This window comes from Hirundo rustica, chromosome 1, assembly GCF_015227805.2.
Source record: "Hirundo rustica isolate bHirRus1 chromosome 1, bHirRus1.pri.v3, whole genome shotgun sequence".
Taxonomy (NCBI): Eukaryota; Metazoa; Chordata; class Aves; order Passeriformes; family Hirundinidae; genus Hirundo; species Hirundo rustica.
In genome coordinates, this window is record NC_053450.1 from 142,302,938 (window position 1) to 142,315,315 (window position 12,378).

Genomic DNA, 12,378 nt, shown 5'->3' on the forward strand with positions numbered 1-12,378 from the left:
ATTTGCGTAAAACTCCCAGTGATACTTGTAGCTCCATAAAGTGGGGAGAAAATATTGCTGTTATTAAGATCTCTCCTGAGTCACTGAAGTCTTTCTCATTGACCTTGACAGCAACATCCTGAAAGCCCCAAAAGGGAGAGCAACTAATCACATGCTCAGCTCCTAGTCTGTGCCTAACAACTGTCCCCAGTCAGCATGTTTTACTAAACTGATGCTTATGTGACTTGGCAAAAATGGGGAAGCATGGAAGAAGGGATGAGCAAACATTCAAGCCAAAGACATAGAAATTCTTGGCAGAAAAAGGGAAATGAACCTTTCTTTAGCAGCTGAAATATTGTGCGGAATATTCCTCACAATCTTCACCTTCTGCTCAAATCTCTTTCTGCTGAAGAAAAAAACGTATGCAAAGATTTCCCCAGCTGAAAACAAAGAATGGAGTCAAAAGATGCCATCAAGTTGAGCTACTGATGCTGAGGTCACAGGATTGAGTACAGTAACTTCTCTCAGAATCAGATCAGCCAGTTCTATAGGAGAAGATTTAGGATAATGGTGAAAAAGTATGACTGATAAACATAGGACCTCAGTCTTTATTATGAGGCTGGTTCAAGAAGGAAAAGATGCAGAAAGCATAAGAAAAATGAAATCCAGAAACAATAAGGAAAGAAGAAAAGACAAGAAAAGAATAAAAGAAAAAGCTTCTGTGTCTCTGACAGAGAAAAGATAATGCTTGTGTGGGCTGTGTTGCATCTGGATTCATGGCACATTCTCCCACTCTTATGTTAATTTTTTTTTGCATAAATCAGAAGCAACTAATTAAAAAAGAAATATTTAATTCTGACATGTTCTTTGAACTGGTGTTCCATCTGGTTCTGTTTGAATAGTAAAATCTGCTGTAGTCATAAAAATTGGCAAGCAGCACTCTGGTAAAGAGAAACAAAAGAGACTCAGTACAGCAGGTTAATACACTAGCATTTTAACAGGAGACATTTCCAGAATTCAGCAAACCAAATCGCTCCAGCATGGAGACTATAAAGATCAAATGTGAAAGAGAAATGCTGCGAGGGGGCTGGGAGGGGCAGTGGCACTGGCACAGGAGCCCTGTGTGACCCTCGGGCTGTGAGTCCTTGCAGGAGCTGGCTTGCAGGGCAGGACAGGGCACTGCTCCCCGAGACGTGGCTGCGAGGGTGAAACGCATCCAGGGCACACGCGGGGACAGGGAACGATCCCTCCGCCACTCATTTGCAAGCTCCATCTCACACATTCATGTGGGGCTTTGATGCAATGCCATCGTTATTCAGAAGACTCAGAAAATACCTTTTTCCTAATTTATTTTTCTCTACTTGAGCACTATTTAAAACCTGAACACCAAGATACAATAAACTCTGATAACAAAGGGAGGAAAATGTAATCGTATTGGGTTTTCTATAGACTCTGGGATCTAAGCAATCAGCATCTTATGCCATTCAAATCCTCTCTGTAGCGATGGAGAGAAAGGCTGATTAACTCCCAGTGCTTTAGAAAAAGATTGTTTTACATCTTCCAGGAACATATCTTGCTGTGAAATATTACTTCTTTAAAATGAAAACCTTTGCTTCGGCACTACATTAACTTGCAAATGGATAACCTAAGACATGTACAATGACTTGGTCTAAAAAAAGAAGGAATGTGAATGGCCCCTTTCTCCGGCTAAGATACTTAGGAACCCTTGCTGAGCAATAAATGAGTCAGGAACGTAATACTTTTAATTAACGTTTTCTGAATACTTATTTGTAATTTACATTTAATTTTAAACCTGAGCTTAATCCTCTGATCTGGAATGAAGACAACTATTTAGTGCAGTTTGAATGTGACCTTCTCTGGTTTGTATTAGAAACTATAGAAAAGGGAAACTCTATAGCAATACTTGCAGAACCACTCTTTTGTGAGAGAAGGACATAATTGTAGGACTTTATTTTCCCTAAGTGTACTGAGCAACTAATGCACAAATGGGAAGCAAATAATCCAAAGTTTCTCTCTTAGACTTCTTCACATGCGAATAACCAGACTTTGGGTAGAAAAAACTGAATTTTGCCTATTAAGTTCTTTTGGATTTTTTGGCAGCAGTGCCAGCTGCTGTCCTATCAAAACCAGGGGGTACAAGCAGAAGGGTTTGATTTATAATTGTGGTATTTTGAGTACAAGTACAATACTACACGCTTAAACACACAGTAGTAACTTCTCCTTCCTGTTTCACAGCATACCTATGCTAATGGTAGGAAGCCGCTAAGCAAGGGATGATATATTGTGCAAAATTAAACCTGTCCTGTCTCAGACAGCACACCTTTATGGCATAGATAGGTCTGACAGTGCAATCACTGTGTTCAGTGCCAGTTCCACTGAAATAACTGGAATTTACTACACTCAGGTATTTTTGAAAGTTCAGGCTTCGGGTTTTCTATAAAAAATCACAGCAAAATGAGGAAAAAGTGCCAGTGTCTGTGATATAATACTTTTTAAGCCTAATTTCACTGGAATAGGTGTACAACCTGTGTCACATGGAAACACATGTATTTTCTTTTGATCGGCTTTCTCATCTTGGAAAATCGGCACAGTCTCTTTAAATCAGGCATTCATACACAGGAGTCTGGATTCATTTATTCTCTGTTAAATGGAACTGTCAGTTTTGTTGCACCAAAATTCGATTTTCTATTTCATACTCATTGTATATGATGATTTTAATTTACTGCTGGGTCACCAAGCAAGTCACTGCTTTTTTAAAATATGAGGTTTTGCCACCTTCTAGAAAAATGTCAGGTAGCTACACTTAGTGTGGTGGGGGTGCTGTAAATGTATGGTGAAGAATGAGAGACAGACTGCATATGCAAAGATTATTTCACATTTTCTGGTACGTCCCTCACAGCTTTGAGGAAATGGACTCATGTAGATTAAATACTTCTGAGGCTGTGATTTGGAAGACCTGCTGCTGAGAGTGGTGCTCTTGTCCTGTGCCAGAGGAGGAAGTGGGACAGCAGAGGGAATGGCACAGGTCATTGACTACCAAGACAACTTCCTCTAAGAGCTGAAGAAAACCAGGTACACTGGCTGCCCCCATCTCTGTCCTTCCCTGTCCTTCCTTCAGCAAAACGTGCTCAAAATTCAGGCAGGAGGATTTTATTTCCAGGGTTTCTTTGGCTAGATAATGGTGCCTGGGCTTTGTACCCCCACTCTACTATCTAAAAGTTACTCTATCTGCAAGTATGTATAGAGAAGATTTTTAAGTGCTGTGGCTTTTACAAATAAACACAGGATGTATTTTCTTAGTTGAGCTTGTCATGAAAGGGGGAAATCCTGCTATGGATAGGTAATTTTTAAGGCCTGATAAGAACATTTAAAAATTATTCTGCACTATGTTAACCCTTCAGTCCACAGCCTGAAGTTAATAGTATTTGCATTGGAGAAGAACCTGCTCCTGTGTCTGTCATGGCTGAAAGCCTCTTTAGTCTTTAGTACAATAATCTGTAACCTAAACACAACCAGTTAAAATATACCCTGGTCTGATACGTAACAGGACAGATTGATCCTTTCGTCATCTTCAAGAGGATCAACACCAGAAATGAGTTTAGCTTGAAGTTTTCAGCACAGTCTTCTGCAATGAAGAGAAAAACCAGACTACACAGGTACAGCTGGTTGGTGAAGTTATGTATAAACAGTACTTCCCTGATGAGAAGCCACTTGTGCCTGGAAACAGAGGAACTGAATCTCAGCTTAATGTTTGGTGAACTGTATTTTCTCTGCGAGCAGCTTTTGTTTTACCAGTCAGCTTTGGAGGTTATTCTGGTGCCTTTTTAAAGACTTTTTGAAACCTTAAATGAAAACATTAGAGTCAAAGACAAAATGAAATTAAGTGTTTCCTTTTTGAAAGATACTTTTCTTGTCTTTTTTTCTGTGGAGGGAAGAAGACAAATTGCTTTCTGAAGGGCAGGTATTTACCACTTGGAAGAAATCTCATTTATCCTTCCACTCTACCTATTTTGCTACTGCTGTGAAAATGTCACCTAATGGGCAGAACAGAATTGAACTGGGACAGAAAAGCAGGATGACACAAGGACAGGGTAAATAAATAATAGCTCAGCAACAGAAAATCTGGAGCATGGATGCTGGGATGGGGAAGGGCCCATAGGACTCACGAGCTCTACAGCTTCATACTACTGTGCAGGTGTGGAAAGGGTGAATAAAAATGCATAATCGTCTCTGCAAAGCACTCAGCAGCACACCTCTCATCTCCAGCCCAGGGTCAGCCCCGTGAGAACAGAGACCTTTAGCTCAGTAATAACTCTGCTTATTATACCACACCTCAGCTGTGCGTTCCTACCCAAGGCTCTGTTTCTAGCCACTGCCCTTAGTCACTTAACTTCTAGCCTTGAGCTGTACCTCACCCTCAGGCTGACACCTGCCTGGTCTCATAGATTAATTTATTTCTGCCAGACTCAGAAAAATCTCCCTCTGAGATACCTTCCTTCACATCTGCAGAAGGTCCTGGCTGGGGTGTTGCTTAAGATGTGTTGCTTGGTACTGGGTGGGCAAGGCTGCCTCAGCCCCCACAGGGTCTGCAAACCACCTGGGGGAGAGCTCCCCTACCCAGCAGAACAGCACAAACCACTTATTTCTTGGTGTGATGGCAGCTTAAAACCCAGCAAACTATAACAAATATTTTCAGTCAAGCCAAACAGGTGAACCTGGTGAATGGAAAAACTAAAAGAAAAACAAAAGGGAGAGAAGAACCACTTTGTACAGAATAAGTGGATTTAATTTCTGTGAAATAAAGAAGAACAAGATGTGATTAAAAAAAAGAAAAACCAAAAAAGGAAACAAAAAAACCCCAACCCCCCAAAAAAAACCCAAAACCCAAAACCCAAAACCAAACCAAACACAAACAAGCCTCTGGTGGCTAGTTTAAAACTAGTTTTAGTTTTGATTTAAAGATTTTAATTTCTTTGCCTCCTGGAACCAACTAGTGAAAGTGAGACAAATTTACAGAATTATTTTCGTAGTTGCTGAATCAGTCCTTTTGGTGGACACATTTTTAATTTGCTATCTCAGCTCTAAAGGGCCATCTGTCTTGCAGCCATTGAGGGGATGTAGGGCTGGACTGGGAAGTGGATGCATAGGTAATTACAGAGCTACATACAAACTACTCAGATCTCTGCATAATGGATCCCCTGAAAAAACTGAAACTATTATAATGATTAGGCTGGCAGTGGAGGCTCGGAGGGGCTCTGCTTCTGCTGCTCCTCCATATGTTGCACTCAGGATTGCTTGAAGCCACACAGAACTCCCCTCTGTATTAGGCCTGATGTTGAAACATGTCAGAGGGAGGTAGAGAGGATTTTCTTCTAAACTGCGTTTTGCACCTGCACTTCTGGAGCAATAAGGCTGCCAATGGTTTTGCACAGTTCTCTGAGCATCTCTTCAGCCTCCCCAGAGTGATAAATCTGTGGATGCGAACTTTCTGGTGCTAAAATAGCTCTTAAAGCACTTTGAATAATCAAAAAACCTTCATACTTTGTAGGGCCCTTTTATTTCTCCCTCTCCCTCTAGTCTAATTTCAGTACTTGCCTTTGTGAAATTCTACCATTTATTCCCATGTCACAGTAAATAAAGGTATGAATGTATCCTGCTGGGTCAATTAACCTCGGTTCTGCACTGTGTCACAGTCTGTGCTGGCTGTGATTTCCAGAAAGGAATATTCTTTTGTCATTCTTTGCCCATGTGCAAAGCATGTTAAAGACCGCTAAGATAACTGTAACACTTTTCCACACAAAGCTAACTCTGCTTTTTGTGATTTCTGGAGTGCAGTTATGAACTGTAAAATGACATGAACCAAATTCATGACTTGTAATCTAAAGTAGTAGAGAAGACAAAGGACTGACAGTTTTTGTGCTTTAATGTCAGTGTGCTCCCTAATGATGGGCAAGCCCCACCACAAAGCCTTGAACTCCAGCTCTCAGGCAGTCCTTCAAAGGCCAGGAGACCTGGAAGGCTGAGATCTCCTATTTTTCATGTTATTCTATGCTGCATTATGCTGCACTTCTCTTCTGTACCAAACTCCAAAAGAAACAGAAATAATAATAAAAATAACAGCATTGTTGACTAGCACATCCATGAGTTTTTATATGTAATATTTAGATAAGCTTGCTGGATAAAGTCAGCCTAAACAGCTGCCTGACATAAGAATAAACCTGTTAATGAAACAAATGTGCTGTGCAGCAGTAAATATAAATACTGACTATGTTTTTAAGTGAATACCTGATAAGGAGATCAGATATGACACAGATGAAAGGTCGAGACACCAAATGATGAACTGCAATTATTTTCAGAAGTGATATGGAAATAAATCAGTATTAATCTATATACCAGTTCCCATCAGTGATGTATGCTCCTGGGTTTCACTTACAAAGGAGCGAATAATGAAGAATGTAGGTTAAAAACTAAAGGAATGAAGACAAATGTAGAAGGCAAATTCCATCTCTGAGTTCCCTCTCAATTCTGGTGAAGTAGTACGTACAGAGAAATGCTTTAAATCAATGGGAGTGTATTTTCCTTGCACAGCAGAGTTAGTGTTAAATAAACAACTGATATTTCAATCAGTGAAGGCAAGGGGGATCTCCCAGGCTGTTTTTTGAGAACTATTGTTACCTCTCTGGCCTTTCTCCAGACTCCTGAATGCTGCAAGATGCAGAGGGAGAATTTTGCAACCAGATCAGCTGACATTCCTCGGGCTGACTGGTCTAGAGGTCTTAAATTACCACAAGGGTTGTAGGTACCAAAGGGATGGGTGAGCAGTGAGATAGAGACTGGCAGGCAGAGCCCAGAGGGAGACGAGCCAGACAGTGCTCCCTGTGCCAACCTCTGAGTCTGCAGGTTTACAACTGGTATCAGGTCTGTGTCCTGCTGGAAAACACAGCGGTATAAATTTGGGCTGGATTAGCTGGATTTATGTCCTGTTAGCCAGAAAGCACAATAAGGAGTCCGTCTTAATGTATGGCCCTATGACAGCTGCAGAATGACAGATAATGCTCAATCCAGAGCATAATGTTTACTTATGTTAACCCCCTGTTAACCTTTTTGAACAAATTTGAAATGGCAGAGTGTGTTTGTACCAGACTAGTGCTTTTTGGTTTATGGCTGCAAAGCCTTGATCTGATACTAGAATTCTTAAAGATGTATTTATGGTTTTGTCCTACCCTACACATAATGTGAACTGAACATCTTGTGTTATTAACAAACACATTTTGGTCTCTGGGCAAGCTGGAGGTCTCACTCACTGTTACAGGATGAGAGAAAAATTGTGCCACCCAGAAACTGTCAACCAGCTTGGTGGGAGCACAAAGATTTGTGTTTTATGCATTAGAAGAAACATTTTGATAGAAAACATACAGATCCTGCAGTAAAAGTACCCAGAAGGTGTTGCTCCTTGTGGGTTTGAAACGCCACCCCATGATGAGGATTGATGGCAGCAGAGGCTCCCAGTGACCCTGGTAATAGGCAATCAGTCTCCCCTCAAAGCCACACACACGGGTTTCAAGTGTCTTTAGCTGACCACACCTCTCCCTGTGGGTGCTCCTCTGGAGCTCCCCCTGCTCCTGCACGAGGGCTGCTGGCCTCAACCCATCGGGCCATCCCTGAGCCAGAAGGTCTTGCCATGCACAATGGCCCGTGGCTCTTCCTCAAAGGACTGAGAAATAAGATGCAAAAAGACCCCTAAGTATAAAGATTTTGCATGTTATTTTTTCAGATAAGTGTAAATGTAGCTGCTTTCTCAAATGTGAACATTAAATCCACTCTGTAAAAACACAATTACTGCTGCCATGGCAGGCGTCAGTTGTCCCTTTTGAAGGAATGCCTTGAAAACGCAATCATAAAATCCTTGCGCATTATGGATTTCATTAACGTTGTACTCCCCTAGGATTCCCAATTGCACAATAACAGGAGTTCTTTAAATTTTAAATACCACAGACAGGAACAATTTCACTAAAACCAGATGTGAAACCCTTGCATGGGCCTTCTTACTGGTTCTAAGTACTGAAACTGCCTGGTAATTGATACCTATTAACATGTTTGTTGTTCAGATTACAGAAATGGAAACACTATACTATTTTTCCTGTGAAAGGATACGTTAATGAGGGACAATGACTTACATAGCAATGGCAGTGCCCTGCTCTTGATTAAATTAAAGGGCTGGTTTTATTTTTAATTTTAAATTATGCTGTTTCAAACTGAAGGGCAGTCAAGTGTGTAAAACGTAAGTGCAATAAACAAGTAGGCTGAGCTTAAGGTTGAGATGCTAATAACATCCCATATAACAATAAACTACCTTCACGCACATTTTTGGCAGCCCTTGCTCCCTCATGCATATCTTTATTCCATTCATATTGGAAAATTCACAGACTTATTAATGTGTTTTTAAAGAAGAAATTCAATCTAGAGTGAGTCTGTTTCTGATTAAGGAGTCACTTCCAAAGCTCATGTTAGTTGAGCAATTTTCAAAGTGTGTTTGAGGGTAAAAATAAAATGTAGAATGTACTGTGCAGACTTACAGTGTGACTGTACTATGGTTATTTTGAATCCAAGATTTGACACTGATTTTCAAACGACTAAGAAAAGGAAGGGAAAGGCAACTTTCACTTAACAGAGCCGTGTAAGCAGGTGGCACTCAGATGGACTCAGGAGTTCATACCCGTCAGCCACAAAGGAGCAATCTAGTTTTTTCACAAAAGAATGGGTTTCAGGTCCACAGATGGAACTCATGCAAATCCACTACTAATAGCAAACCAACACTATTTTCCTAATTATTTTTGTCAAAATGGTCCAAAATGCTTCAACAGCTCAAAGGAGACAATAATATCTCATGCCCTCTAGATGTCCTCTATAGATACCAATCTCCTTTGGCTGATACTCAGCAAGGTTTTCTGTTTCTTTTGTCTTAAAATAACATTAACCTTGAAGGGAGAGGCAAAAGGAAGGGAAAGGAGAACTTTAATATTTCCCCTATACAAAAATCCCTCAACACACTGAAGAAATTAATACTTGGAGCTGAATTTTCAAGCTGTTCTGCCCATGTATGACTGTACATAGCTCATATATATGCCCTAGTTGCATATGCGCATTAGCAGCTCAAAGGCAGATAACACTATTTAACCAGCTGCAGTGTTTGTGGAGGAATGGAAACCTGCAATTATGAAAAAATTAATGATTAACTGATATACACAAAACTTCTGTCTCACAGACAAAGGCACATGGGTGGACATTTTCACTTTGGAAGTTCTAAGTTCAGCATTGCTGTATCCTTCAGCTTTATTTTTTTGGTGTTGAATATCTTCTAGAGTTCTGCACTGTGCAGCAAAAATCCATTTATGCTGCACTGCACAAAGGCAAATACTTCACATAAATGACTAGTTTACAATAGCACGCACAACAAAGCAGAACAAAGTGACCTCAGTCTTTCACATACAAGTGCCTTCCTCCTTTTTATAAAATATTACATTTTTTTCCTATGGGTAATTTTGGAGTACTTTATCAGTTACATGTCCTTGGTTGTTTGCCTGTAAGCTCTTATGGAGATGAACATCTGTTCCCAGGGATATTTGTACAGAGAAAGCATAGGACTTCAATATTTTATCCAGACACAAATTCACAACATGCAGTTACTGCCAGTGGCATCAAGACTTTGGAGAAGATGGAGGTTCATATGCACTTTGAGGTGTCTGGTGGTCTGAAGCCCTTAGCACTGATCTCAGGATTATCAGTTAACAGGAAAGCATTTAGAACACAGTTGGAAGTTTGAATTATCAGCATCAGGATAGAATTAAACCACAATAAAATAAGCATAATCAGAGCCAAACAAGAATTATCTGAGCCAAAGGTGAGTTAAGGTGCTGTACCTTGTGAAAGGGGATGATATACTGAATCTGTGAACTAGCTCAGCTGCTTCTGCTACATGGGTTGAGTGATAGAAACTACTTAGCAATTCTTCAGAAGCATGTGTAAAGCATCTCTACTCAATGCAATGAATCTTCAAGCAAGACTTCGTAGGCTCAGTCCTGCCAAGAGGACACAGCTACAGCCATATTGCTCTGTGATGAAATCTGCCTTGGGGATGCTGGTCCCTCCACATGGGCCCTGGGCAGTGAAGGAGGTGTCCAAGGGATTGCTCAGGGAAATGGTTCATGCTGCTTTTTCCAGACCAGGACCTGGGTGAAGTAGATGAGACCTAGGGCATGAGCAGCACAGCATGCAAGTAACCACCAGCTTCTGGGCGGACGCCTCCTCCGGCGGATGCCTCCTCCAGCTGGAGGCAGCAAAATGCTGCTAAAATTTATCTGGGTGGTTGTTTCAGCCCCTGAGAACTTGGTTTATGGAAGGAGGAAAAGGAGGCCGAGAAATTCATGTGCAGGAGGCCTGAGGTACCCTGAGCTGTTTTAAGCATAAAACCTGGAGTAGTTTGAATTCTGTTATGCGTCTGTTATTAAAGAAGTTTATGGTCAAAAGAAGTTCTTTGAAACTTTTTCTCAGAAAGATCTAGTTCTAAGTGAAAGGATTAAGAAATATATATAGAGGTAATATATAGGTATGTAGTTATCATAACTTTGATAACGTTAATAAGCGCACAGAACACATGAATGAGATTTGACTAACTCTCTTGTTTTGATTATTTGGTCATAAATGTGCAAGTGACAGCAGAAAAGAAGGAAACAAAGGAAAAGTGGCGGCCCTCCAACCAGATGCAGCACATGGAATTTGATCCTGATACATTCCACCCTTTTTCCATGTGCATTCCATGGATTGCAAGTGGCAATGATTAATAACAAGTCTTACACTTAGATAAGGTTGAGGAGATTTTAATGTTTATTCCTAAGTAATGAAAAAGGATCAACAGGTTTTTTTTTTTTTTTTTTTTTGCCACTCTGAAGTCTGATTAGGTCCATTGTACATGACTGCCAAGAGCGCAGGATGCATAGGGGCCCCCAAGCAGGACACCTGAGAGTCCCGTTGTGTGCCAGGGATCAGAAATGAAAGACTTCCCCCTCTTTCTTGCCTTTACTAACTACTACTCAACATGTTTTTGAGCTTTCTTGCAGACATCAAACCTCACAGGAAACATCAGTGTGAACATTTGTATGAAAGGCTAATAAGGCATTGTTTTTATATGTCAGTTAGTAATTTCCTATAGAAAATAACAGAAGTAGGAGGAACGTTTCAAATCTACGAACAAGTTTTCAATATTAGTAATATAGATATGATATGCTTAAGCATTTCTCTTAGCTTTTGCCAACAGAAATAGAATCTAGGTTTCAGACGTAGTATAAGTCAGCTTAAAGTTGGGGAAAATCAGTAGGTTTTCATATAGTGATATTAATACTTGCCTGCTATTATAGTTTTTTTTTGTACACAGTAATTGATATGAATAATCCGAACATGTGCAGGAGTTATGCACCATTCAGCTATGGGCCTGATAATATATAGCAAACAACAAGCCCAAAGAGACTGACTGAACTCAAGGAACCTCGTCATAGTAACAAATGTTTGCAGGATTTTTCCTGCGTTAGCAGAGCAAAGCCAAGGCAGCCCATCTTGGATGGAATGTTGTGCTTAAGGATATGGAAGAATAGCCACCAGACAGAGACCATTGAACTCATTCTGTGAGTAACACATTCTAGAAGGGACATAGGTCTTCTGAGGTGAAATTTGAGTGCATGAAAACACCACATTGTATTAATGCTTAACCGTAATCAGCTAGAGACATAGCACATACTCAGTTTACTGGGACATTCCACTTTAAGTGCATGTTAAACTAATATTGACTTTTCCACTAAACCAAAATCTCTGTTATTTGTGCCCAGAAGACTGCAAAAACAATAGATGTGGGAAGTAGAAGAATTAATCTTCCTGACCTTTTCTTTTTCTATGCCTTTGGGAGTAAGTATTTTTTTTTTTTTTTCTGTCTGTCTAATGGGGAATATGAGCTATTCACTTGCAAAGATTCTTAAATTATGTAGAAGTACTTCACTGTGTTATTTTTTCTTTCTTTCTTTTGCATTCTCCACATCCAATAAACTCCACAGAGTATTATTAAAAACATCTTGAAAATGTTATCTTTCTACCTGTATCCATTCTCTGATAGAATCTTCCCCTGGGGTCCATCCATTCTCAGGGTAATTTAGCCGGGACCTTTCTGAAGACCAGATAGCGCTGTACTGGGAGGAGACGGTGATTTGGTCAGAGTGAATTTCCCCTGACTCCATACCTAGCGGTTCCATGCACTGGAAATCTGAAGAAAAATAAATTACCATCATTATTATGGTCAGCTTTTTGATTTAGACTTTGAATAATAAGAACATT

The 12,378-nt window shown here is 40.3% G+C and overlaps 1 protein-coding gene across 5 annotated transcripts in view; it reads right to left on the reverse strand.

Moving 5' to 3' along the window:
- The window catches only part of NRP1 (neuropilin 1), a 114,149-nt gene that overhangs the window by 39,292 nt on the left and 62,479 nt on the right, over window positions 1-12,378 (reverse strand). For all 5 annotated transcript variants that reach the window (XM_040068709.1, XM_040068623.1, XM_040068537.1 and 2 more), the window contains exon 7: window positions 12,141-12,307. In XM_040068709.1, coding sequence (XP_039924643.1) covers window positions 12,141-12,307 — 167 coding nt within the window. The remainder of the gene's footprint in view (window positions 1-12,140; window positions 12,308-12,378) is intronic.